Source organism: Pseudonaja textilis, chromosome 14 (genome assembly GCF_049901715.1).
Source record: "Pseudonaja textilis isolate UNSWEBS1 chromosome 14, rPseTex1.2, whole genome shotgun sequence".
Classification (NCBI taxonomy): Eukaryota; Metazoa; Chordata; class Lepidosauria; order Squamata; family Elapidae; genus Pseudonaja; species Pseudonaja textilis.
In genome coordinates, this window is record NC_142003.1 from 278,684 (window position 1) to 302,906 (window position 24,223).

Below are 24,223 nucleotides of genomic sequence, written 5' to 3' on the forward strand. Positions count from 1 at the left end.
ACGCTCCAGCAGCCCCCAAGGGCCCAACACTGAACTCTTAGTGGTCACTGCCTGGTCCCCTTCCTTCCGGGCAGTAACTTTCCTAGCAGACTGATCTGTTTTGTAAAACCAGATGATAAATGTTTTTCTACAAAAATAAGTTTTGTGCAGATTGTGCAGGTTGCAAATGCTTTTGTATAAAAATATGAGTGTGAGCAAGAGAGCCTTGTTGACGGGCTGCCCTTGCAGAAAAGGTGCACAATGCAAACACGCGGCGTCGAGCTCTTACTGCAGATGGAGAATACGGAAGGTGCAGACTGTGGAAGACACCCTCGTACTGACCCTCTCCCTTTTGAGCCTGGCTGCCCCCTCCTCCACACCAAATGCCCTCTGCTTGCAATGCCAGCCTTTGAGCTGCAGCCCTGGGGGCCAAAGGACTTCCACAGCACAGGGTCTTTACAAGAGCCCCCCCCCCCATGCCTTTCCCAAGTAGCTGGAAAGAGGCACCAGGAAGTCAGTTACACCCCAGGCTGGGCAGGCCCATTAGGCCCCCCGGGGCCTCCGCTGGCCCTTCCCTGTCCTTAGAAGCAGGTTCTTTTGAGTAGATCAGGCGAGACACATGGTTGGGTACACAGAATGCATTAAGCCAGGAGGGGGTGCATGTCACTGGGCCTGATCCAGCCTTGCCTATCTCCATGGCTGGCAGAGCAGGGCCACCAGCTGTGTCCACAGGAACGGATCCACGCCAGAGTCTAGGAATCTCATTCAGCCCACCAAAAGTGGGCTGAAAATTAGACGCAGCCTCCGTGCTGCCCTTTGCTCAGCCGCTGCTCACTACGTGGAGCCCGGTAGGCAGAGTCATGCGGTGCTTTGGACCCAGGCAAGGGGGAGGCCTCTGTCCGAAGAGCAAGAGTGAGGGGGCCACCTGACTGCAGGCCCGGCTGAAGCCCTTCCGCTGGACAGGCACCAGGGAAAATGGCCCCAGAGCAGGCCAAGGCACGGGCAGAGGATGCCCAGGCCTAGAGGGGGAGAAGCCACCTCCTAAAGCAGCCCCCCTCACCACCACCCCAACTCCAGCCTGTCGGGGCTGCTACGGCCTCCTACCGCCGCCCCCGCCCTTTGGCAGCTTCAGCCAGAGTTGTGCTCCAGCCAAGCTGAGCGGTGTTTACACAGCTGCTCTGCCTGGCCGACCTTGGGTCCAGCCAGCGTCTCCCACCTCCCAAGCCTGCGGCTGCGGCTGCTGGATCAGAGAGGTACCACGTGGGTCGCATTAGGGGATCTGCTTGGAATGCAGGCAGAGTGCTGACCTGGAGCTGCAACACAGCTCTCTCTCCTCAAGGCTGCAGGAGACGGGACAGCTGAATGTCAGCCAACGACCAGACCCAAACTGGCTAAATCGTGGCTGCTGGTTTGGAGCTCCAAGGGATATACCCAGTTGGGTTCAATTGATAAACCGTGGCTCGTTCACAAATGGCTCTTCTGCTGGGGAACCCGGACTGTGAGCAGCACAGCCAAAATAAGCCCCCCCCCTTAACCTCTGAAGCCCTCCCTGCTTTGGCCCCCCAAAAGCCCTCCCCCCTCAGGGCGCCTGCACCGCTTGGCCTGACTCAGAGTCCACCCCCCTCCCCTGCCCTCCAGGTGGATTCTCCAGGGAGCTGCTCAAGGGGTGCTGCTGGCTGGTCGTGTCAGAAGAGCCTCTCGAGGAGGGGAACAGTCGAAGCCCTCTGCTCATCACGCAGACTGAGCCTTGAAGCCCAGGCAAGCAGACCCTCCGCATGGAGCCCAGGAGGAGAAGGTCCTGGGAGCTGGTCTACACTCTCCGCCTCCAAGAGGGTCTCTCAGCTGCACCAGGAACAGCTGGGCAATGCCACCTGCGCAGATCTAGCAAGGCGCAACCTCACAACACCAGTGGTAAAAGGGAAAGAAACCAACTCCCTCCTGGGCAGGTGGCAGCTGCAGACTGCAGTGGCCAAGGGAAAGGCTCCGAGGCCAGAAGAAGCATCGCTGCAGCCCTGTTTAGAGCGCGCCAGGCGGGCCTGATCCGCTGACCAAGGTTTTTCCAGAGTTCAACCGTCTGTTGGCATGACAAGGCTGCCAGCCCTCCCCAGCCTCATGCCAGCAATGATGGGCCAGAGGGTATCTAATTCAGGAAAGGAGGCAGGCTGCACCAAAGCTGGCCTGCCCTCCGGGCCGGGAAGCGGCTGGACAGGCCCCAGGGGTCAGGGAAGCCAGAGGGCCCCCGGGAGTTGCTGGCCCCAGGGCTGGAAAGCGGGAAGGTCCCCACAGGAACCAGCTGACCCACTGAATGGGCCCTTTGTCATCCCCAGCAGACTGTTCAAATTAACATCGCAGATTCTTGCAAAAATGGCTGTTGAGCAAATATTTTCCTTATAAGCCACGTGGATTTTCCAACCGCAGGGAGAGGAGAAATGGGGTGGGGAGGCAGGCAGCAGCCCTGTAGCCAAGCCAAGCCAGTCCCACCCGGGAGTCCTGGCCAGCTCCTCCGGGCTTGGAAGGCAGGGAGCTCAGAGCTCGCCAGCCGCTTGAGTCACCCAGGGAGAGAAAAGGGCTGACTCCGCAGCCTCCAACGACAGGGTAGGGCCCTTCCTGGCAGCAGAGGCTTCTGCAAGCCCCTCAAAGTCCTTGGGGATGGCAAAAATATCAGGTGCCCCCTGGAAATGTTCCCGGCTATAGCCACGGGGCAGGGACCTGGCCTGGCCGAAGCGGGGTGCCAGCTCCTCTTTCCTGGACCCTTCTGAGGGAAGTGGGCAGAGTCCCTTCAGGGTGGCCTGAGCACGGGGCCTGCCGAGACATCCATGTTGACGATGACCTTCCTAGAGGAGTTGCCAGCTGCAGTCCCCCAGTCAGATGAGGCTCGGCTCCAGCATAGCCTCTCCAGGCAGGGCCAGATCTGTGGGATGTGGCAGGCTGGGAGGAGGAGGGGGGGGCTCCAGCCGAAGACCCCCAGCCCTGAAGTTTGTCCACCCACCTCAGTGCTGTCAGAACACAGGCCCTCCTCCTCGCAACCTTGAAGGGAGGGTGGCTGGGAGCAGCTCCACCGGGCTAGCTGGGTAGCCTGGCAGGCAGGCTTTCTTGTGGGAGGCGGCAGGGCAGGCATGGGGGAGCCACAGCTGGACCAAAGCACCCCTGCTTCAGGGTGCAGGCTGCTCTGACGTGCCCACCAGCCCTTCCTGGGACGGGGCCAGGGCTGTGCTAAGCCGTGGCATTACCTGCACCGCGTTCCCACATCTCCTGAGCAACGGGACCTGCTGCCCCCTGCTGAGCTAATGTGCCCTTTGATGAAGCTTCCTCCATTCCCAGAGTTGCCCTGGGAACCGGACAGCGGGGCGCTGGCGCTGGAGGTCTGAGGGCACAGCGGCCCCTGCCATGGGGGCGGGGGGCTGACTGCAGCTGCTTTTCCTTAGCCACCAACTCCTCCCTGTAGCCAAGCAGTGAGGAAGTTGTCAAGAGAGGAGCCCAGAGCAATTCCCCATGGGTGGGGGGGGGCAGGAGACAGCCGGAGAGAAGCCTGGCCCAACCATCCCTCGGGTTCCAGAGGGGCGAGAAGGGAGCCCAGCTAAGTAGCCCTCCAGAAACAGCCCCATTGCTGGGAAGGAGCTGCTTCCTTCCCACATACAGCCCCCGTCAGAATCAGCCCCTCGGTTATCAGCTTGATGGCAACAAGACGGCAGCCCTGCAAGGCAGACAAGTAGCGGCGCCAACCAGCCCCACACCTTCCTTGCGCGAGTTATCAGGGGTAGCCAAAACAAGCCAGCAGCCTGGCATCACTTGACCCCTTGGGCCAGAGGGGGAAACCGGAGCCCACCAGGAAGCCATGCCTCCCCTGCCTGAATGCCCCGAGGGTGTCACCCCCCCACCCCCACGAGGGACTGGTGTGCCCTGATCGAGCCACTTCAAGACCCATCGAAGAGGCCCATTGGGTCACCCGGAAGGATCCCAGCCGGGGCTGTTTGAGGGGTGGCCGATGCAATGTCCCCCTAATGTTTCTCCCGCTCCTCCCCCCTCCTGTCCGAGCCGGTGGGCCCAAGTCTGCTTCAAGCGAGAGCCTCCCTGCAACCCTTCCTTTCGAGGAGCTGCGTGTGCAGGGGCCAATCCATGCAGGTGGGACCAGGTGGCATGGGATGGGGTGCAGTGGCCGAAGCCCTGGGGCCTTCCCCTGTGCCCAGCGACCTCTGGGCCAATCCAGAGGAACGCCGGTCTGGCCCACCCCGGCCACTCTACCCCCTCGGCACCCCCTAACGCTGGGAGTCCCTTACCTGGGAGAGGCATCCAGTGTGACAGAGGTCAGGGAGCTGCTCAACCGGCGGCTGTCCCAGAGGCAAACTTCCCGTTCCATCACCTGGAAGGCAGCGGAGGCTGAGGGGCTGCCTCGGAAGGACCCAAGCCCTGGCAGGCTGTGCCAAAGAGGCATCTCCGGAGGGCACAGAGCAAGTGCTCCCAGCAGCCTGTCAGGATTCCCCCCTGAGCCTCCCAGCCCCGCCGGAGAGATAGAATCCCTACCTGGTTGGAGCCCACGGAGAGGAAGCAGCCGTCCGCATTCACCCACAGGAGCCGGGCCTCCCTGCCCCCCTTATGTGCCAGGGCAGTCTGGGGGGAAGGAGGAGGAGGGCTGGAGAAGGGCTGCCTTCCAGATTCCTTCTAGGAAGGTGACCCCCATCCCCATCTGGAGCGAGGAGAGGCAGGAGACCCTTGAAATGGGACAACCCCCACTCCTCCTTCCCTCCCATGAGTCCCTTCCAATTGCTGCCTCCAGCCAGTCTGGACTCAGGGAGGGCACCAGTTCAGGGCAGTGCCCCAAAGGCTCCTGAATCCTTGAGCTGGCATTGTGTTGCAGCTCTTCCAGATGGCTGGATCTTGGGCAGAATCTGTGTGAAATGAACTGGGGGCAGTGCTTCCCCCTCCCCCCAGGGGTCGGCTGCAACTGGCGGGGCAGCCCGGGTGCTCCCACTTGGCCTTCCTTAATGCCGCCGGGAGACAAGAGGGCTGCAGGGAACCCCCCTCATTTGCACTGCCCTGTGGGGGAGACAGCCCTTGGCCTCTCCTCAGATGGTTGGAGGGTCGAGCAGGTGCTGGCCAGATTCAGGACTGCAGTGCCGGGGGGTGGGTGGAGGTGGGGCTGCTTTTAAAGCCCATAGGAGTTTTGTGGGTTGCTCTGCGGGGAGCTGGGAGGTTTGGGGGGCAAACTGCACACAGGAGGCAAGAGCAGCATTTCAGCTGCCCTCTCTAGGACCAGGAGGGGCCAGGCGGGCACAGCTGATACCGGCAGAGCCCTTTGGGGTGCCAACACCTGATAAGGGCCTCTTCTCTCCCAGCTGCAGGGACCATCATCCAGGCTGTGCTCTCCAACATCCCCCTTCCCAGCCCCTGTTCTTCCTGGCTAAAGTGAGCGGAGTGAAGGTTTCGGCCCCATTCACTGGGGGACAGACCTCGGAGAGAGACCCACGCAGGCTGCGCTGGGAGGGGCAGAGGCTGGAGGATTGAAAGGCTGCTGCTAAGGGGGCACAAAGCCCAGGGTCTGATCCAGCCACGTCAGGCCCGAGGGAGAACAAGCAGGCAGGCTCTCCCCATCTCTTCCCCCCGCCCTCAGCCACAGAGCAAAGCAGGAGGGAGGAAACAGACATTCAGCTGCTTGGAAGGAGCAGAGGCCCCACCCCCATCTTGGCCCTCTTCCACCCCCCCCCCCGCTGCTCTCCTGCAGGAACCATCCCTCAGGAAAGCTCTTGAGACTGACAGGAGAGATGACGCATGCGGTGAGTCCCTCCACTTTGTGGGGAAACAGGCGAGAAGGGGCAACTTCCAGACAAAAGGAAGACAGCCACGTCAGCACTGCATGGAGAGGAGGGGGAGCAGGGCCCCCACTTGCCTCCTCAAAGAAGACCATCAACTCACAGCCGGTGTGGAGCTCAGCGGTTTGACTCCCGGCCAGGCCAGCAATGTCTTCTGCCCAGCCACGGCTTCCTCTGACTTCAGCACACACACACACACACACACACACACCCTACTTTCCCTGCTTTGGCTAACTCAGGGGAGTCTCCCCCCTCCCCCCCCAGGCAGCCTGCAGCCCCGGCTCAGATCCAGGCCATGGCTCAAGATACCCCCGTGCCTCTTTGCTAGAGAGCCCCCAAGGACCCCTCCTTGCCTGGGGCCCACCTCCTCTGCCGTGGCTTCCCTGCCTCTGCACCATTCTCCCAGATGTGCAATGGGGGGGGGAGATGCACCAGGAGGGGAGTCTCTGGCCCAGTGCAGAGTGCAAGCCACAGGGTGGCGCTATAAATAGGGCCCCCCGCATGCAGGCTGGCTCATTCCTGGGAAGCCAATCAAGAACCGGGGAGAGGCCTGCCTGTAAGGTACAAAGGGGACCGCAGCCCGGCCTCAGCTCTGAACCCTGGGCAGCAGCGGTCCCCTCGCCTTCCTCTTACACCCAGGGAGCTGAGCCCAGACTTGGAGGACGGCTTCCCCTCAGCACCATTTGCCCCTGGAGCTGCTTCCCAGACCGCCCCTCCTGAGAATCATCCCGGGGTGTGGCGTCTGTGAGTTAGATGGGACCGGATGGGGTCAGCTGTGTGGAGTTTGCTCCAGATGGATCCTACGCCCTCCCCCCCCTTGGCAACCCCCCCCAGATACTCTACCTGGCAGGCCACCGACTTGGCCCGTGGGTCAAAGATGTACAGCCTTTTGTCCTGCAGAGCAAAGGGAGGCCCAGAGGTCATCAGCTCAGCTCCTGCTCTGCCCAGCCCAGCCCCACCCCTCCCAACCGTGGGCACAGTCAGCCAGGCCGGAAAGTGTGGGGAGGGGACCTAATCCCCTTTGCTGCTGCTGCTGCTGCTGCCGCCGCCAGTAGGACGGGGCAGCGGGTGGGTGGGTGGGCGGGTGTCAGGCAGCTGTGCCAGTGCCTGCTGATGCTCTGGCTTTGGGGGAAGCGTCCACTTCTGGCCTGCCCATGGTGGAGGGGTGCCCCAGGGAGATGCTACTCTCCTTGGGGGATGCAAGTATGTTCCTTCCCAAGCAGGCGCCCCCAGGGCCTCCCCCAACATGCACCAGGCAACAGAACCCCTCTAGAGGTGCCACTAGATGGCAGCCAAGGGCAAGCGGCTGCTCATTGCCAGGGTGCCCACACCACAGCATGGAGCACGGCGCCCCCTGGTGTCCACCTGCGCTCCTTGTTTTGGCCCTCACCTCTGCACTCACCCGGCAAGAAGTGGCCAGGAGGGATCCGTCTGGCTTCCAGGCCAAACTCTGCACCCAGTTCAGGTGAGGCTCCAGCTCTGAAGAGAAGAACGAAACGGGCCTGGTGCTGTGCCCTCCAGCACCCTGCTTGGACACCCAGATCATGAGGAGGGCTCCCCAGCTCAGGCCCGTGAGGGCTGCCTAGCGGGGCAGAGCGGCGGAGAGGCAGCCTCCCCCACTGGATGGGAGGCTGATGCTGCATTCCAGGGAGGGGTCTTCCTCCAGCCTCGATCTCTCCAAACCACAATTATGAATCTTGATTGACCGGCAAGTGGCACGACTTGCACAACATACCAAAGGGACCCACACACACACACACACGCACACCCTTTGCACGGAGACAACTGAGCGGCTGAAGTACTGCTCAGTGGCTTCTGGGTTGTCTCCCTCTGACCCAGAGCTTTTCCGCCTGCTGCCCCTCCTTCCCACTTCCACCTCAGGTCGGGCTTCACCTGCAGGGCTGGCTCCCGTCCCTGGGGCAGGGGCTGCTGCAGGGACCCCTGAACAACCGGTTCAAAGGTGCACATGTGGAGAGCTGCAACCCCTCCAGCTGCAGCAGCCCCTTCTCTGCAAGGCAGCAGCTGAGCAATTCCAAGGTGGCTCCCCCCCCCCCACACACACACTGCTGTTCCTAGGAGGAGCACGATCCTTGGCAACAAAGCCCTTCCTGTCCTCAGCCTGGAAAATGCCCTCATCTCTTTCCGCCTTCAGGAATCGGAATGGCAGCGCCTGTGCAGGGCCCATGAGGTTGCTTGGCAACGGGCTCTCTGGGGTTCTCGCGCCAGCCTGGCTTCTCCTCTTGCTGGGATTGCCACGGCCACTCTTCCTGACTGGCGCCTTGCCTTCCGCCCCTCTTTCTGGCCCCCTTCCCCCAAAATCTACCCATGTGGGCAGCGGCCCAAGAGGCCAGCCCATTCCAGGAAGGGAGTCCCTCAGCTCTGCTTCCACAGAAATCGGTCAGGTTCTCTGGGAGGACCACAGCCCGGGGGGAGCCTGGCCAGGCTTGAATGGGCCAAGGGAAGAGCTCCAGGCTGGCAGAGCGTTGGGCAGCACGATGGAAGCCCAGGGCAGAAGGGGCTGGCCTCCCCTTTCCCCGGGGCCAATGGGCATCTTCCAGCCCACCCTGAGGGCAATCAAAGGGCGCCCACTTAGGATCGTACCAGTAAGGATCTGCTGCTGCTCTACATCCCAAATCTTCACTGCCTTCCCAGCTGCACTGGCCAGGACAGCATCCGCTGTGGGGTGAAAGAGAAGCACCTCCACCCGGCTCCCCTCTGGCCCCAGCGTCACATGGGGGGAAGATGAGAGGTCTTGGCCAGACTCCAGGAGACGCCACACCTTCACCTGCAGAAAAGAGACCGCTGGCAGTGCTCAGAGGATGCCAGGCTCCCTCAGGGGCAGGCAGGGCTGAGGGCGAGGGGAAAGCTCTCAGCTAATTGCCCTCAGCCCCCAGATCTCCCAGGAGCTGCCCGTGCAGGGAGAGCGACCTTGGGGAGAAGCTAGGCTGCACTTACGACCTCATCTGCCGATCCGGTGGCCAACAGCTGCTGGTCAAAGGGAGAGAAGTCAAAGTCGGTCACCACATCTGGGAGGAGAGGAGAGGAGAGGAGAGGGAAGGGCAGCACAGGAGAAGCAGGCAGCCAAGGCTGTGGGCGCCCACGGCAGGCCCAGGGCTGCTTCTCCCCCTGAGGAATTGCCCCCCAGCGTCAGATGGGATGGGGAGGATCGGAACTGGAGGGTGGCAGACACGGCGATTCTCTTCTCACTTCTGCAGCCAAAGGGTCACCGCAGAGCCTGCCCTTGGTTCCTGGCTGGGCCTTCTGGGCTTGAGCCTGGGCTGAGGGGGATGTGGTGCCATTCCACTGCAGCGCAGAGCCAGTTGGGCTTGAGGAGGGGAATCTCCCGCGGACTCTTTATTCACCCCAAGCAAAGGGGCACAGCTTCTCCCAGCCAGTGTGCCCCCCGCCCCGTGTCCATTCAGTCTGACACCACATCACCCACTCTATTCCACCCAGCAGGATGAAATTACCTTTGTCTGGGGGGCTTGGGCAGAGGAAGGTCTGATCCTGCTATTATTTGGTTCACTCTGCCATTTTCCATTTCTGGAATCCCCGACAGTTGCAATCCCACCCAGGGGCTTCTCCTGCTTCCCTCCCTCCAGCTGCCGATTTTGGATCGTAGAGCCACCAGGGCAAAGTGACTCCGCCAGGAAGGAGAGCAGCAGCTTCCCACTGTGAGCTGGCCTAGCGAGGCTCCCCAGACCAGGGGCTTCATCCTCCGAGACAGGTAGGCAGGCAGTGCAGCTGTTGGATAACAGCCTCTGCCCAGATTAGGGCTTCCATGGGGCAGTCCTGGGCCCTTGGAGCCGGGGGTACAAAGCGCCCGCCATGCCCTCTGGCTGAGCGTAGAGCAGAAGTGGGGGGGGGCGCCCTGCCCCTTGTGGATGTCTGAGAAAGTCCCGGGCGGGCTGGCTTCTGCTTCTATGATGCCTACACACCAGGTTAAATGTGAAACTCCCACCCTCATCTACAAGCAAGCCCAGCAAATGAGACCCAGTGTGGCAGGGGCTGGATTGCTGCTGACTTAGGGTCTGTCTCAAAGTAGGACAAGGCTCTCTCTCTCTCTCTCTCTCTCTCTCTCTCTCTCTCTCTCTCTCTCTCTCTGTGTGTGTGTGTGTGTGTGTGTGTGTGTGTGTGTGTGTGTGTGAGAAGAGTCATGTGACACCCTTCCTTTCGGCAGTTGCACAAGAGAGCAAATGCAGCTTGTTTTAAGCATCCGGCCAGCAGAACCGAAAGCAGACCGCCTGCTTCTCCCTTCCTCTATATAGTCTTTTTCTCACCCAAGCAGCACGCTTTCCCCTTCTCTGCATGGGAGACCAGCCCATTTTCCCCAAAGGCCACCCCTGCAGCTTCTCCAGCTCACCTGAATGGCAGTGCAGATGAGAAATAACCCTCTTGATCCCCTTTGGGCTCTCCAGGGGCACAGCACCCAACACACCTGGCAAAAACAGGGGGAAAATCGTGAGGCCAGCCCCAAGCAGCCCACCTGCCAGCCAGAAGGAGATGTGTCCCTGGTTTGCCTTCCCCTGAAGAGCTTCCCTGAGACTGGACAGCTATCAGTAGGGGCCAGTTTCAGAAATCTTGGCTTCTGGCCAGACCTGGCTCAAGGTGGTCACTATACAGCAGGGAGGCACCAAGTTCCTGGCCCCACCCAAGTGAAGCCAGTCCTGACGGGCCCCTGTTCTGATTCTTCCCCTCTGAGTGCCAATCAACAGGAGATGCTGGGGGGAGGGGAGCAGAAGACAAGCAAGGCCCCCGCTACGGGGAAGGGCAGAAGGGAAAGAAAACGCCTGCTGGACTGGGGCCAGTCACTACCCTCAGCAGGGACACACCCAGAAGGTTTCTGCAAACTCCTTGCCAGGTCAAAGTGCAAGGGCAGGAGCTGGGCTGGGTCTTACCTGCCAAGTCTGTGCTGAATGCGATCCAGCGGGTGTTGGCCTTGATGTGGGCCTTCCCTGAAGGGCAGCTGCTTTGTAGATCTCCAATCCAGGCCTGTTGCGCAGAGAGGAGAGCGAGCTGGGGCGGGGGAGCGGAAGTGCCTCCCACGTTGTTCCACAAGTGGGTCAAGGACCAGGAGGCAGTGGGGGACATCGGGCCCTGAGCAGGGGACTAAAGCAGCAGAGGGGACTGGGGCACGGCCAAGGACAGGGAGAAGGTGCTTCCGGACGCTTTGGCCAAACCATCCAGAAAGGAGGAACCAGAAAAGCCTCCTTGGCAAACTGCAGTCGCTTCCCTGGATTCCAGGGTCCAACCGCAGAGTCCTCTCTCTGGCTGGCTGGGCCTCTTATGCCAACCTGGGGTGTGCTCCCCCATTCTTTTTTCGAATCCCCCACCCCAAACCAAGACTTCATTTCACTGCACAAGGCTGCCCAATTCAGCTCTCCCCCCACCCCCGCCTCCCTCGGCGTTTCCCTGCACTCGGCTGAAGCAGCTTCCCAGGGAGACCCAGACTGGCTTCCCAGCTGGCATGGCAGGGGAAAACGGCCAGGCCAGCAAATCCCAGGAGGTCCCGTGCTTGCCCGCCGGCCGGCCCTGGCAGAACGGCGGGGAAGCTCAGGTGCTCGCTGCCCCAGGCGGGCCCTCCTGCTGGGAAACGGAAGCCGGGCCTGCTGCGCCCCGAGAACAAATAATACAGCGGAATTGTTGCAGAAAGAGCGCTTCTCCCATTTCCTCTCCAGCCGGAAGCTTCAGCAGCGAAGCGGCTCTGCTGAAAGAGGCTCTTCGGAAGCTGCCGCCGCCGCCGCCGCCAAGAGCGTCAGCCAGCCTTCCCTAGCCAGGGGCTGCCCGGGCTACGGTCGGGGGATCGGGCTTCGCAAGCAGGCGATGCTCGGCGCAGGCCCCGCTGTTGCTCAGCCTCCCGTTTCTGGCTGCTGCGAAGGCGGAAAGACACCTGCCGGGCGGCCCTAGCTCAGCCCAGCCCAGCCCAATTCGCGCCGGGGATGCCGCCCCAGGCCAGCCGGCCCCTGAGCAGCGAGGGGCTGGAGGGGAAACCGCCTTGCTCGCCCCCCCGACCGGACTAAATTTGCAGGGCGAGGCTTTCCCGTATGCAGTCCAGGCAACGAGGCCAAGAAGCAGCCGGGAGCGGGAACGGCCCCGGCCGCTGCTCTCCTAGAAAGGGCTCGGCTGTGCCTCGGAAGGCGCCCACGCGTTGCTCAGCCCTGCAATCGGGCGGCACCTCCGGAAGCGCCGGCGTCCCTCTTCGGTGGGATCGCTGACACAGGCCGAGGGCTGAGCCGGTCGCTTCCTCCCGCGCCCATCGAGGAACCGCCGAACCCACCCGGTCGGGCGGGGGAGCGAGCAAAGAACCGGCGCGTCCATCGAGCCGCCGTCCGCGCCCCGGCAGGTGGGTGCGGCGGTTCACCAAGGAGACGTTTTGGCGGCAAGTACGACTCACGACGCCGCCCACCCACCTCTTTGCGGGCCACTTTGGCCTCGGCGTGCCGGAACTTGGACACCCTGAACCGGCTCATGCTGCCGCCGCCGCCGCCGTCCAGCCTGGGGTCCGATTCCACGGAGGCCCCACCCATAGCCCCGCCCACGCGGGCGGCGCCAGGCTGAGACGGCGCGCTCCGCGAAGCCCTTCAGGCGGCGCCCGCGACCTAGAAGCCAGGCCGAAGTAGCGCTTCATTGGCTAGCAGCTGGGCGGGCTCCGGGTGGGGAGCATCCCGGCGAGCGCCCGGGGGCACCTCCTGTCTTCAGGCGCCACGCCCGCAGGGCAGCTCCGCACCGGCCAAGCGCACCGCCCGCCAGGCTTCTGAGGAACCCCGCATCGCCGCCTTTCTTCCTCTTCGCCTCTGCCTGCCGCGCCGCGTCCCGCTCCCTCCGACGGCTTCCCCAGAGCCGCTGCCCCTTCTGGTGGGGTCTCCCTCCAGAGCAGCCTTCAGCTGGCGGCGGGCGGGCCCAGGGACTCTCTAATTGGCTCTCAGCCGGCTACTTCAGAGGCCCCGGAGAGACCAGTGGCCGGAGGGCTCCGGGGGTCTGTGTGAACTTGGGCGCCTTGGAGCCCAGCAGGGGCCACCGGACGTGGGTTTCCCCGGGCCGCGGTCGCCTCCTGCCTCCCACACGGGCGCTCCGTCCCCTGCCGGCCCTTCAGCTCTTCCAACGAGGCCCCTTCCCCACTAGAACTCCTTCCCCTATTAGCGCCGAGCTCGAAAAGCGGGATTCGCCCGTCTCCGGCAGGGAGGCTCCCGCGGCCCGTCTCGGGTATGCCCTCCGCTTGGACCGGCGGCGCTCCCACTCTCCCCAACCGAGGGGCCGCGCCTGGTCTCCTCCGTCCACCCAGCCCTTCTCCGGGGGCTTTCCCCACACCCCACCTCTGAAGGACGCCGACCGACGGGTGGTCTCGCCCTAGGCTCCCGCCACCCCGGGCCCACCAGGTAGTGCCCAGCTCCGCTTCGCGGGAGTCCCGCTCGGGGATGCGCAAGCAGCGGCGCAGAGCCGGAGTCCAGAGCCCACCCACGTCCACGCGAAACCCATCTCCGCGCCTTGACCGAGAAGTGAACAGAGGGGGCACTAGGGCCCAGGAGCAGCCCGAACTTCGCGTCGGCGGGGTTGACCTCTGAGAAAGGTCGGCTGCGCCCTCCCCTTACCACGGGACGGCGCGCTTGCGCACTCGGACTCCCGGCTTCCCGGGCTGAGGAGCGCAGGCGCACTGCGACTGAGCAACGCAAGATGGCGGCCGGGTGCATCTCACGCTGCCTGGCGGAGGTGGCAACCAATGCCGGGAGTTGTCGGGCTGGCGGCGGGGAGCCGCGGCGCCTGGCGGTGATGTTGGCTCTGGCCCGCTGGCGGAGCGTGGCCCCCGTCGCCTCTCGCGCGACTCTGGCGCCGCGGATGGGAAACCGCTCCGGTAAGAAGAACGACAAAGGCGTCTCTAAGGACGAGCGGAGCGCTGCCCCCTCCCGTCGCCGGTCTCGAGAGGCCTCCGGAGGGGTCGGCCCATTATCCTCGGCCCTGGCCGCGCGCGGGCCTCCTGCCCGCAGAAATGGAGCCGGCGGGTGGGTCCGACCTGCGGCGGGGGGGTCCTCTGCGCCTCCGCCCTTCCCTCGACGCCGGCAGCCGGCTTGACCTTCTGCTTCGCTTTGCGCAGGTCTCCGACCGCTTCCTCCCGTCTGGGCGGCCTCGATTCACACCAGCTCCTCCAGCAACAGCAAAGAGGATTATTACCAGATCCTGGGAGTGCCCCACTCCGCCAGCCAGAAGGAGATCAAGAAGGCCTATTACCAGGCACGGCCACTTCTTGGAGGGGATGCAGGGTGGGGGTGGGGGTGTCGGACCATAAGGAGGCAAGTAGATTGGAGGACTGGCCGGTGGAGACCTGGCCTATCCCGCTTGCATGCGAGTCTTTTTCCTCCCCAGCTTTAGCGCTGGCATTGTGTGGGGTGCCTTCTCCACCCTGTCTCGATCATTTGGGGTCGTAATTGCTTAAAGGCTGCTGGTTTACTTTATATTTCTGTTTACTCTCATGTACACAAAAGTAAAGCAGCGGTAAAGTAAACAGCAGCCTCCCCATCCTGCTTGGGGAATTCATTCTGCGATATTGGATTCTTCTAACATTCCCAGGCCGATTTCTAAGTGTTTGCTGGAGAACCCAAGGAAAGGAGGGGCTGACCTTACACTTCACTAGCTACCAGTACTTATGGGCTAATTGCTGGAATATGAAGAGCTGTATCTGATCCAGCAAGACTACTGTTGTCTTCTTTGGCTACTATTCCTGATGAAGGTCACTGAGATTTACCCTGTTGCTTTTGTTTAATTCAGTTTTTTCAAAGTCATTATTTCTGAGGATTCTAAACTGCACTACAAATACATGGTGCTCAGTGTATGTGATTGTGATCTTGGTACAAATGAAATAGGGTTTTTTTCCTATCTAAAATACTATGTAGGCAAAAATACCCCAGAAGATAAAAGCTATTTTACTAGTTCAATATCGCTGATTTAAAATTCATTGCATGAATTCCCAACACACAAAGACAGGAATGGTAATCTCTTGCCCACTACTTTTTACTTTTGCCGTTTTTGTTTCTTTACTTAGCTTGCGAAGAAGTATCATCCTGACACCAATAAGGATGACCCTAAAGCCAAAGAGAAGTTTTCTCAACTGGCTGAGGCCTATGAGGTAGCGTGCTTTATTCTCCCTTTTACATTCCACGGCTTGGGAACTGGGGCTCCCACAGCAGTGCCCCCTGGATGACTGAGCTCTTATATCCTTGGCAGGTCCTGGGAGATGAAGTAAAGCGGAAGCAGTATGACACTTATGGTACAGCAGACTTTGGTTTTGGCTCTGGCTCAGCAGGTTCTGGGCAGCAATACAGGCACACTGGCCCAACTATTGACCCTGAGGAGCTGTTCAGGAAGATCTTTGGGGAGTTCTCACAGTCCCCTTTTGGCGACTTTAGCACCGTCTTTGACCAGCCCCAGGAGGTAAAGATGAATTGCACTCCAAGCCACCAGATGGCCCTGGCCCCACCTCTGTATTGGACGCAGGACCCTCATCCAAGTCCTTTCCAGACTCCCAGACTGGTCCATGTTCTTCCCCACTGTCCGATTCTGCTGCAGTCTCCGCAGTCTCCCGTAGACCACAACAATTAGATAAATTCACTCCTCTGTGATCACTCAAATTGAAGTTTTGCTGTCTTTAAAGGGGGAATCAGGTGCATTTAATGATTTTGCCCACATTCATGGCTAGACTGAACATTGTTTTTATTCAAATTCAGTAGTTATCCTTTTTGATATTTAGATTTTAAGAGGGAAACAATACAGAAATCTATTAACAAAGATGGGTTTCCAAAATAAAATAGTGTGAAGAAATAGGTTACAAATTTGATTTTTAATCCATTATGATTAGCAAATTTGATATGTATTATGTGGGTCTTTTTTGGTTGGTTGGTTGGTTGGTTGGTTTGCTTTGGTACAAAGCAAAAGTGTTGACTTCTAGTGATTGCCTGGACTAGTCCCTGCAATTTTCTTGGCAAGATTTTCTTTGCCTTCTTCCGAGGGCTGAGAGAGAGGGGCTGGTTGAAAGTCACCGCCTGTTCCCGTGCCTAAGGCAGGGCTGCAACTTACGATCACCCAGTGTCTAGCTCGGTGCCTTAATCACTGCACAAAAATAGCCCTCTTACTGCTGTTCATACACATAATTAATTTTATATTAATTAGGCACCGTAGTGCTTTTTCTCAATCTAGACAGATTTGTATGCTTCCTTTTGTTCTACATGGTATGCAAAATGTTGGCTTGGAACTGTGAGCTCCAAATGCTGAATTTTCTCTCTCTCCTGTAGTACATCATGGATCTGACATTCAGCCAGGCGGCAAAGGGCGTCAACAAGGAGATCGTGGTGCAGATCAATGACACCTGCCAGCGCTGTGATGGCAGAGGGCATGAACCGGGCACCAGAGTAGTGCACTGCTCCTACTGCAACGGGACTGGCACAGTAAGGGCAGGGCAGTGTGAGCAAGCTTTGGTGCAGGGAACGACTGGGCACCTCAGCGCTTTAGAAGAAGAAAGCCAGTTCCTTGCTTCAGATGGTTATGGAGCCTGATAATGATGTGCTGACTGGGGTCCAATTTACATCAACACATCTCCTGCTCCAATCACACCACAAAAGGTTCTGAGGTCTTCATTAAGGCTTTACAAGTCCCTAATATTCCCCAGGGCTCACCTCACATGGAAACAAACAGAAAATCCAGTGGGTCCAAGCACCAAGCAACCTCAGGTCCGAGGGCAAAGACCAAATCTGTAAGTCCACACACCAGGTGTGATGTCCAGGTACAAGTCTGTAGTCTGAGCACAATACTCAAAATCAAAGCCCAAGTCTGAAATCCAAGATCCAAAGCCCAGTAACAGAGTCAAGGCAAGGTCTGGAAGCAGGAGTCCCAAAGACAAAACACACCCATGGCAGGGAACGCTCTGCTCACATCATGAGCTAAGTAGCTGCCAGCCAGTGTAGCCATTGGCAGAGGTGAGGCTGCTCCTTGCAAGTAGACTCCCCAACCTCCTCCGTTCATCCCTGCGTGCTCTGGGATTTGGCAGAGCAGGCGGTTGCTTTCCTTCTCCACCCCCGCGCCTGAACCTTCCAAATGCAGCGCTCCCTTCTACTTCAGCCAGGCCCTCATCTGGTTGTTCCTCTGATGGTGTTGTCTCCCCCGCCCCGCCCACAGCCCTTTCACTCCCTGCTTGGAGACTTTGGCAGAACAACTCCTCATCTGAGCGGGCATCAGAGATGCCATTACAACACAGAAGTGAAATTTCCTTGCATCTCACCTTCCTTGTATTTTCTTTTGGACAGGAGACGATCAACACAGGCCCGTTCGTCATGCGTTCGACATGTCGGCGGTGTGGTGGACGGGGCTCAATTGTAACTAACCCGTGTGTGATTTGTCGGGGCTCTGGCCAAACCAAGCAGAAGAAGACAATGATGGTCCCAGTCCCAGCAGGTATGTATGTACCGAGTGCTCCTGGGGCAGAATAGCGGCTGCTCTTCTGAAGTGAAACAACAGGGAGGAAAATTGGTCCTTGCAGCTCTAAACAGTAAGAACACGAGCCTCCAAATCGGAGTTGCCACAAGAGGGGAAGAAAAAGTGAGGCGCTGGATGAAAGGTAATCCTGAGTGCTTTTGTTTGGCTTTAGGTGTGGAGGATGGGCAGACCGTTCGGATGCCTGTTGGAAGGAAAGAAATTTTCATTACCTTCAGGGTGCGTACCGACCTGCAGTTTTGCCATGACATGCCATGCTTAAAACTGGCTGGGCGCCTGCACTTGCTGAATCCTTGAACTGTCCCTGGTTCCAGGTTCAGAAAAGCCCCGTGTTCCGGAGAGACGGTGCTGATATCCACTCCGACCTCTTCATCTCCATAGCACAAGCTGTTCTTGGAGGGACAGCGAGGTCGCCCGGCCTGTATGAGACGATCAACCTTCTGGTACGTCCCCTGCCACAAATGCAGAACAAGCGAACTGGCTCATCTGTCCTGTGATTAGAGACCCATGAAAATAAGGGGAAGGGGATGTTACCCTTTTGCACAGAAAGCCGTGTGTCTGTCCTGTGGAAAGGCTCTGTCTGTCTTCTTGTTTTGGCGCTTCTGTTTGGCAGCGGTTGTGGTCATTTGCTGCTCTGCTGGTATTTTCAGTTGCCCTCAGGTTGCTTCAGAAGAAAAGGGACATTTTCTGTGATGTTCTATGAACGGCCCAGGGCGTTAAATCTTAGAACTTTCATTCCCGAGAGTGCTTTGGTAATGGCAGTGGATTCTCACATGTATGAGACACAGTAAGAGTTCAGGAGCATTGAGTGAAAAACTGAAAAGCTTTAACCTTTTTGCTGTGTTTCCTAGATCCCCCCTGGCATCCAGGCTGACCAGAGGATTCGGATGACTGGGAAGGGAATTCCCAGGGTGAACAGCTACGGTTATGGAGACCACTACATTCATATCAAGGTCAAAGTTCCCAAGTAAGTGAGAAGACTGGGCATTTTGGGGAACAGGGTAGAAGAGGTAATTGATGGCGTGAAAGGGGACCTTTGAGGCAGGAGGAAGTGTCAGTCTGTTGCTTTTGCAAGACCTCTGTGCCCAGAGAGGCTGGCTTTCCTCCAGGGCCCTCCGTTGACCTGTCTTACTGCACCTGCTTTCTCTCTCCTGCAGGAGGCTGACTGATCGCCAGCGAGCCTTGATGCTGAGCTATGCAGAAGATGAAACTGATGTAGAAGGGACTGTGAATGGCATCGCCAGCACAAACACTGGTGAGGCTGTGGAGCTGTCAGATCTTCGCTGCGCTTTGGCAGGTTGTCTTTGGTTGTAGTTGAACTGCTGGCTCTGGTGGTATCAACTATGGCCTTGAGGGATGTCGACCATGGTGGAACTACAAACTTCTACTCAGATGGTGCCACCATTTTTCCTTAGGCAGGAAAAGGTTACTACTACTTGTGTTTGCCTAACCCACCATTAGTTCATCTGTGCTTTGTTCAATTTTCTGGGCTTCCACAATTCTACTGATTCTGAGGTTGACTTAGTGCAGTGCACGAGTTGGCAGCATGGCTGGCTGATGGTTTAATAGAGGGAACAAATCCCCCAATTGAAAGCAGCTTTTGGCCCCTGCCCCACCCTCATAGTGACCCACAAGATGCAGCTGGCTGATTTCCATTTCATGAGCACTCTTGGCTTTCCACGGATTCAGGGCCCAAGTTGTTTGCTCAAGGAGACATTCAGAGCAGGTTAGCAAGTCCATCAGGGAGACAGTGTGTGCATATGCATGTGTCTGCTTTGCTGTAATATACAGATGTTTCTCAAGACACTGACGTGTGTTAGAATGCATACCTTGTGTTGAGATTATAGTTTTGCAGTCGGTAAAAGAATAAGAGAGGCTAAAGGGTAAGCGATATAAATAAAGCTGCAATGAGGAGGCAGCCAAAATGGTTGCTGTGTGCAGGGAGTGTCACCAACCGCGTATAGCACAACAGGAGCTGTCATTTGAACATTCCTTGGGTCTGGACCAAGATGGCCTGAGGAAGGGAGGCATCTTCTCCGCTTCAACTCCCCCCCCCCGCCCCCCCAAGACTGGGAAATGGCCTGAGGCGGACAGGGCCCCTTCTCACAACGTGTATTGACCAAGCTGCCTGCTCTTTGTGTCTAGGTGGCAGGGGCACGACTAGCACAGGGGCAGGCGAGGAGAGGCCTGAGGCAGGGGACGGCACAGAGGGATTCCTAGCTAAACTTAAGAAAATGTTTAGCTTCTGATTAACTGCACCAGAGGTAGGAAGCCTCTTGTGATCTTTCCATGCACAGGTCTCTGTGTTCACTGTTTGCAGAAACCGGGGAGGGGGGGGAGGGAGGATGAAGCTGTAGGAAAACCTCTGGGAGCTGCCACATGCCTTGTTGGTGATTGGACAGAGACCCAGTTGGGTCTTTTCTTGGACGTCAAGTTGCTTCATCTTACTCCCAGGAGCTCCCAGCACTCCTAGAGCAACAGCTGAACAGAAAAATAAGGGCCAGAGGAATGGATATTAGTAGCTGCGGGGTCCATCCCTTGCTATTATACTAAAGACTCCTGGTATCATTGCAGAAGAGCTTGTATTTAGTTAAACATTCCTCAATTCTTCATCTGTGAGCCTCCCCAAAACATTGAGGCAACTCCACAGCCTTAAAAGTGACTTTTGGGGATGGGGCCACTGTAGTCCTGGCTTGGATATTGAGAGAGGGGTTTGCTAGATCTGCCCACCGTCTTTGTGAAGGTCACAGACGTCCCTCTTTCTTTTGGCTTTAGGTAAACGTTCCACTGGAAACTAGAGGATGGGGCGGTGGCAATCTGGAAGGTGTGATGCCGGTGGCCTTGGAACTGAAGATGGACAGGCGTTGAAGGTCCATGGCTCGATGGCCTCACTGAAGGAAGGAGGCCTCTCCTCTAGATGCCAGATTGCAGCGTTGACGGGGGTGGGGGGGGCAGTTGTGAAAGGTTCTTGGCCTTCCTGGAATTGGTTCTCTCTGGACAGAGCAGACTTGGGGGCGGGTGGGGGGACACGCTGAGGAGCAAAAATAAAGTGTACCTTGTGCCGAGACCGGAGTCCTATCGTGAGGTGTGAACAGGGTCCCCTGGAAGGGAGCTCCCGAGACCCCACAGCAACGGGGTCGCGGTGCTTTGCTCCAGAAGGGAGAGTTCCAGGCGGGGCCTGAGCGGGAGGGTCCCTAGGAGAGAAGGGCGCCTTAACGCAGGTAGGAAACCGCTCCGATTCGGCTCGCGTGGAGCTGCGTCCCCGGCCCAAGAAGAGGCTTGCTAAGAAGCAGAAAAGCCAGCGCCGGGGCAGCCGAGGAGCTCCAGCCCGCCTCGGGAGAGCCCAGGAAGGCCGGCTGGCCCAGCACCCCCAGCGGGGCTCTCCTCGGGAGGATTCCGTGTTAACCGTGGGCGAGGAAGATCTCCAGAGCGACCGGCCTGCCCGCTTCTGCCTCGGTTGGAGGGGAGCCGCTTTCTGGTTGGGGCGGAGTTGGGGACGATACCGCTACCTGCCGCCGCCCTCCGAGCCGCCGCTCTTTGCGGGCTGGGCAAAGCGGCGGCGGCGGCGGCGGCGGCGCCTTCGGCAGAGGGTTGCGCAGAGCCGGGAAGGGCCCGCCCGACTGGCGCCTTGGCCGGCTGAGGACGAGCCCCGCCCTTCAGGGGGCGCGGCGATGCCTCCCCGGACGCGGCTCATGCATATTCAGCGCGCTTTGTCCGCGTGACAGAGGGGGGCGGAGCCAGTCGGCCAGCCGTGTCCGCGGAGTGACCGGAAGAGCCGCGGCGGCGGCGGCGGCTGGCAGGTAACCGCCGGGCGCTGCAGGGACGTCGGCCCCGCGCCCTCTGCGGCCCTCTCCCCTCCAAGCGGCCTCCGCTCGCCTCCGGGCCCGGCGGGGCTGCCGGGAGGGCCGGCCTAGACCCCCGCGCGGCCCCTCGGCCAAGGGGAGCAGCCCCTTCCCCGGCGGGCGCCCCGAGGGCCCGGGCCGGCCTGCGCTGCAGCTGCGGGCCCGAGGCGGCCTCCCCTCATCCCGGGCCCGTTGCTCGGCCGCGGCGCTTGCGATGGAGGCGCGGACCGGGCTGCTCCCGGTCGCCCCGACGGCCTCGCTCGGACATTGCAGAGCTCCGCCTTAGCGGGACCTCCGGGAGGCTAAACGGTGGCGGGCTCTTTCCCTGCAGGAGCTGGAGCTGAACCGGGACTGCAGCCCAGCAGGTTAGGCGCCATGTCGACCGAGGCTACTGAGCTGATGGACGAGCGGGAGAGCCATTCTTACGAGGAGGAGGAGGAAGAGGAGGAGGAGGAGGAGGAAGAGGAGGAGGAGGAGAAGACCACCAGGTAGCGTCTGCTGCTTCTCAGAGGGGCTGGTGGAGGCCGAGAAAGCCTGAAGCGCCTGCAAATGCTTCATGCAAGGGAGGATGCATTTTTCGGGGGTTTGCGGTGGGGAGGGGGCTCTGGCTCCTGGAGGGAGGCCGGTCCTGGAGCACAGAGATTGGCCCCTCTGGGACCGCCAACGCCAGTCTGCGGTCTCTGACTTTGCCCATTCCCTTCTCTGCGGAGTGAGCTTGCCTAGCAAGGCCTGAGGTGCAAAAGGTGGGAGACATGATTATTTGGGGCACAAAGCATGCTCTCCTCGATGCCCCACGGAGTTGAGGGCCTGCCCTGTGGCCTGCAGGTGGTTTGAGCTTGCAGTGCCCTGCCACTCTCCCCAGGACCCCTGTCTATTCACAGTCCCACAGACCTGTCTGAGCTGCTGAAGGAAGGGACCAAGGAGGCCCACGACCGGGCTGAGAACACCCAGTTTGTCAAAGATTTCCTGAAGGGACACATCAAGAGGGAGCTCTTCAAGGTACACCCTGCTTTATCCAAGTCCTGGGTCTCTAGTTGGGGTCAGGAGACAAATTTCACCCATGCTCTGGAATAGAACAGCCCTATCTGTGGCAGAAGAGGGTTGGCTTCTCTGGACCAGATCTTTCTGGGGCCCCTTAATGTATTTATCTCCTTTTTCTGGCTTACAAAGCATTGAAAATAAAACCTCCTTCAGTCCTGGATGGGTCCAACTGGGGGATCTTTCTTTAACTAAAGCGAAGGGTCGTTGCTGGTTTTGGCACATTGGCCTCAGGGAGCAAGGCGGCCTCGGACACAGCAGCCCAACGGCTTGGACAACAGGGTGGACTGGTAGCCACTGGCCTCTCATGGCTCCTTTGTTCTCTTGCAGCTGGGCACAGCAGCCCTTTACTTCACATACTCTGCGCTGGAGGAGGAGATGGAGCACAACAAGGACCAGCCTTGCTTTGCCCCTCTGTATTTCCCCTTGGAGCTGCACCGGAAGGAAGCCTTGGCGAGGGACCTGGAATATTTGTATGGGGAAGGCTGGGAGGAGAAGATCCAGTGCTCAGAAGCCACTCAGCGCTACGTGGATCGCATACACCATGTTGGGAAGCAGGAGCCGGAGCTCCTGGTGGCTCATGCTTACACCCGCTACATGGGGGACCTTTCTGGGGGTCAGGTGCTGAAGAGGGTGGCTCAGCGTGCACTGAAGTTGCCAAGCAGTGGAGAAGGGATCAACTTCTACATGTTTGAAAACATTTCTAACCCCCAGCAGTTCAAGCAGTTCTACAGAGCCCGGCTGAATGCCCTGGATGTGTCCCAGGAGACCAAGGAGAAGATCGTCAAGGAGGCCAACGGGGCCTTTGAATTCAACATGCAGGTGTGCGGCTGCTGGATTTCAGGGTGCCTGCTAAAGCCACCCCAATCTGAACCCATTCTTCTGGAGCTGGATGGGGGCTAGAGTGCCTCTTCTCCCAAGGCCAGATGAGCCTTGAGGCTGCCTGCTGTTGCCTTCTTGAGCAGAGCCCGTCACGTCTTCCTCAGCTCCCACGAGGCCCTAACCAGCCACTGGTGCCAAGTTCAGGTTTTTCTGTGGCCCAAGGGAGGAGCATCTTCGGTGGCATGTCAGGCTTGAGCCAGGCCTTCCATTGCTGCCTGCCTCCTGCTTTGACATCCTGAGGGACAGGGCTGGAATGTTTTGGCAGCAAAGCGAGTCTTTCTGCTCCAGAGCCTGGTCCTGGGCCCATTGCTCTCTGAGGCAGGTACTGCTATGAGGCGGCCCTGGTTTGCAGTCTGGCTGGAGCCCAGAACAGTCCACAAGGGCTGGGCCTAAATAAGCTGAGCACTCCAGGTGACTGAGCGCTCAGGGCAAACCTTGGATTTTGTCTTTAGGTCTTTGAGGAGCTGGACAAGATCGGGGCTTTATTACCAGAAGAAGCCCAAGATGGCGGCCTCCCAGTGCATGATGGGAAGGGAGACATGCGCAAGTGCCCTTACTATGCCTCGAAACTCGGTAGGTCCCAGTCTTCCCCCTTCCCTCTGTGGCTTCCTCCAGCCTCTAATGGTCCTTTTTTTCCCCTCAGCTGGCTCCAAGGACGCTACCTGCCCCTGCCATCTCGCCCTGGCTGCCCTGAAGCAGCCCACCATCCAGCTGGTCTTGGCAGCCTGTGTTGCGGTCACTGCTGGCATTGCAGCCTGGTACGTGATGTGAGGCTGGGCACCGGCTGCCCGTTGGCCCTTGAAGAAAGCGCTCGTTTTCTCCATTGACATAAGTGGACTTTTAATGCCGGATTTAATTGAGGAAACATTAAACCCAAACCAGTGTACAAATGCTTGTGTGTCCAAACAATTAGGGGCAGAAAACCTGAGCTATTGGCTTGAGGGGAGGGGGAGCCTGAACGGTTTTGAGCTTTTGTCTTCCTTGCTACACAGAGGATGGGGGCACAGGCAGTTCTTTCACCTGGATGCAGAATGCCCTTCGTTCCCGTTCAGTTGTAGGAGGGGCCTCCAATTTGTACGTATGGGGAATCGTAATGGTTTAATTTTCATGTGACTTATAGACTCTGGCGATGCCCCCGACATAATAAAATTGATCTTCGTTTCCGCAGTTTGCATGATTTTGGGAGAGCACTTTCAAGCT

At 59.0% G+C, this 24,223-nt stretch overlaps 3 protein-coding genes across 5 annotated transcripts in view; 2 read left to right on the plus strand and 1 right to left on the minus strand.

Moving 5' to 3' along the window:
• Window positions 1-12,352, minus strand: part of CORO7 (coronin 7) — a 26,076-nt gene extending 13,724 nt beyond the window's left edge. The window contains exons 1-9 of the mRNA XM_026704475.2: window positions 12,197-12,352; window positions 10,685-10,778; window positions 10,150-10,224; window positions 8,742-8,812; window positions 8,388-8,571; window positions 7,189-7,265; window positions 6,630-6,680; window positions 4,501-4,587; window positions 4,257-4,339 (exon numbers count right to left, since the gene is read on the minus strand). Of these exons, the coding sequence (XP_026560260.2) occupies window positions 4,257-4,339; window positions 4,501-4,587; window positions 6,630-6,680; window positions 7,189-7,265; window positions 8,388-8,571; window positions 8,742-8,812; window positions 10,150-10,224; window positions 10,685-10,778; window positions 12,197-12,313 (839 nt within the window). The 5' untranslated portion in view covers window positions 12,314-12,352. The remainder of the gene's footprint in view (window positions 1-4,256; window positions 4,340-4,500; window positions 4,588-6,629; window positions 6,681-7,188; window positions 7,266-8,387; window positions 8,572-8,741; window positions 8,813-10,149; window positions 10,225-10,684; window positions 10,779-12,196) is intronic.
• On the plus strand, window positions 12,338-20,326 carry DNAJA3 (DnaJ heat shock protein family (Hsp40) member A3). 2 transcript variants are annotated; one of them, XM_026704485.2, is made up of 12 exons: window positions 12,412-13,635; window positions 13,876-14,012; window positions 14,821-14,904; window positions 15,003-15,209; window positions 16,067-16,219; window positions 17,075-17,222; window positions 17,416-17,480; window positions 17,576-17,704; window positions 18,113-18,228; window positions 18,419-18,516; window positions 19,407-19,525; window positions 20,037-20,326. In XM_026704485.2, exons 1-11 carry the CDS (start codon window positions 13,458-13,460, stop codon window positions 19,508-19,510), a joined length of 1,419 nt encoding a protein of 472 aa, XP_026560270.1. In that variant the 5' UTR covers window positions 12,412-13,457; the 3' UTR covers window positions 19,511-19,525; window positions 20,037-20,326. The 2 variants fall into 2 exon arrangements, with proteins under 2 accessions (XP_026560271.1, XP_026560270.1); XM_026704486.2 differs by lacking the exon at window positions 19,407-19,525 and having other exon boundaries at window positions 12,338-13,635.
• A 480-nt stretch (window positions 20,327-20,806) lies between these two features.
• On the plus strand, window positions 20,807-24,186 carry HMOX2 (heme oxygenase 2). 2 transcript variants are annotated; one of them, XM_026704492.2, is made up of 6 exons: window positions 20,807-21,061; window positions 21,435-21,591; window positions 21,985-22,102; window positions 22,472-22,963; window positions 23,476-23,596; window positions 23,667-24,186. In XM_026704492.2, the coding sequence occupies exons 2-6, from the start codon at window positions 21,479-21,481 to the stop codon at window positions 23,792-23,794; spliced, it is 972 nt and encodes a 323-aa protein (XP_026560277.1). In that variant the 5' UTR covers window positions 20,807-21,061; window positions 21,435-21,478; the 3' UTR covers window positions 23,795-24,186. The 2 variants fall into 2 exon arrangements, with proteins under 2 accessions (XP_026560277.1, XP_087768808.1); XM_087912682.1 differs by having other exon boundaries at window positions 21,003-21,061; window positions 21,438-21,591.
• The last annotated feature ends 37 nt before the right edge of the window (window positions 24,187-24,223 follow it).

Coding starts and splice junctions, on each gene's coding strand:
- DNAJA3 (XM_026704485.2), top strand. CDS start 13,458: ATGGCGGCCGGGTGCATCTCACGCTGCCTGGCGGAGGTGGCAACCAAT. Junction 15,210..16,066: donor TCTTTGACCAGCCCCAGGAG/GTAAAGATGAAT, acceptor TCTCTCCTGTAG/TACATCATGGATCTGACATT. Junction 16,220..17,074: donor ACTGCAACGGGACTGGCACA/GTAAGGGCAGGG, acceptor TCTTTTGGACAG/GAGACGATCAACACAGGCCC.
- HMOX2 (XM_026704492.2), top strand. CDS start 21,479: ATGTCGACCGAGGCTACTGAGCTGATGGACGAGCGGGAGAGCCATTCT. Junction 21,592..21,984: donor GAGGAGGAGAAGACCACCAG/GTAGCGTCTGCT, acceptor GTCTATTCACAG/TCCCACAGACCTGTCTGAGC. Junction 22,964..23,475: donor CCTTTGAATTCAACATGCAG/GTGTGCGGCTGC, acceptor TTTTGTCTTTAG/GTCTTTGAGGAGCTGGACAA.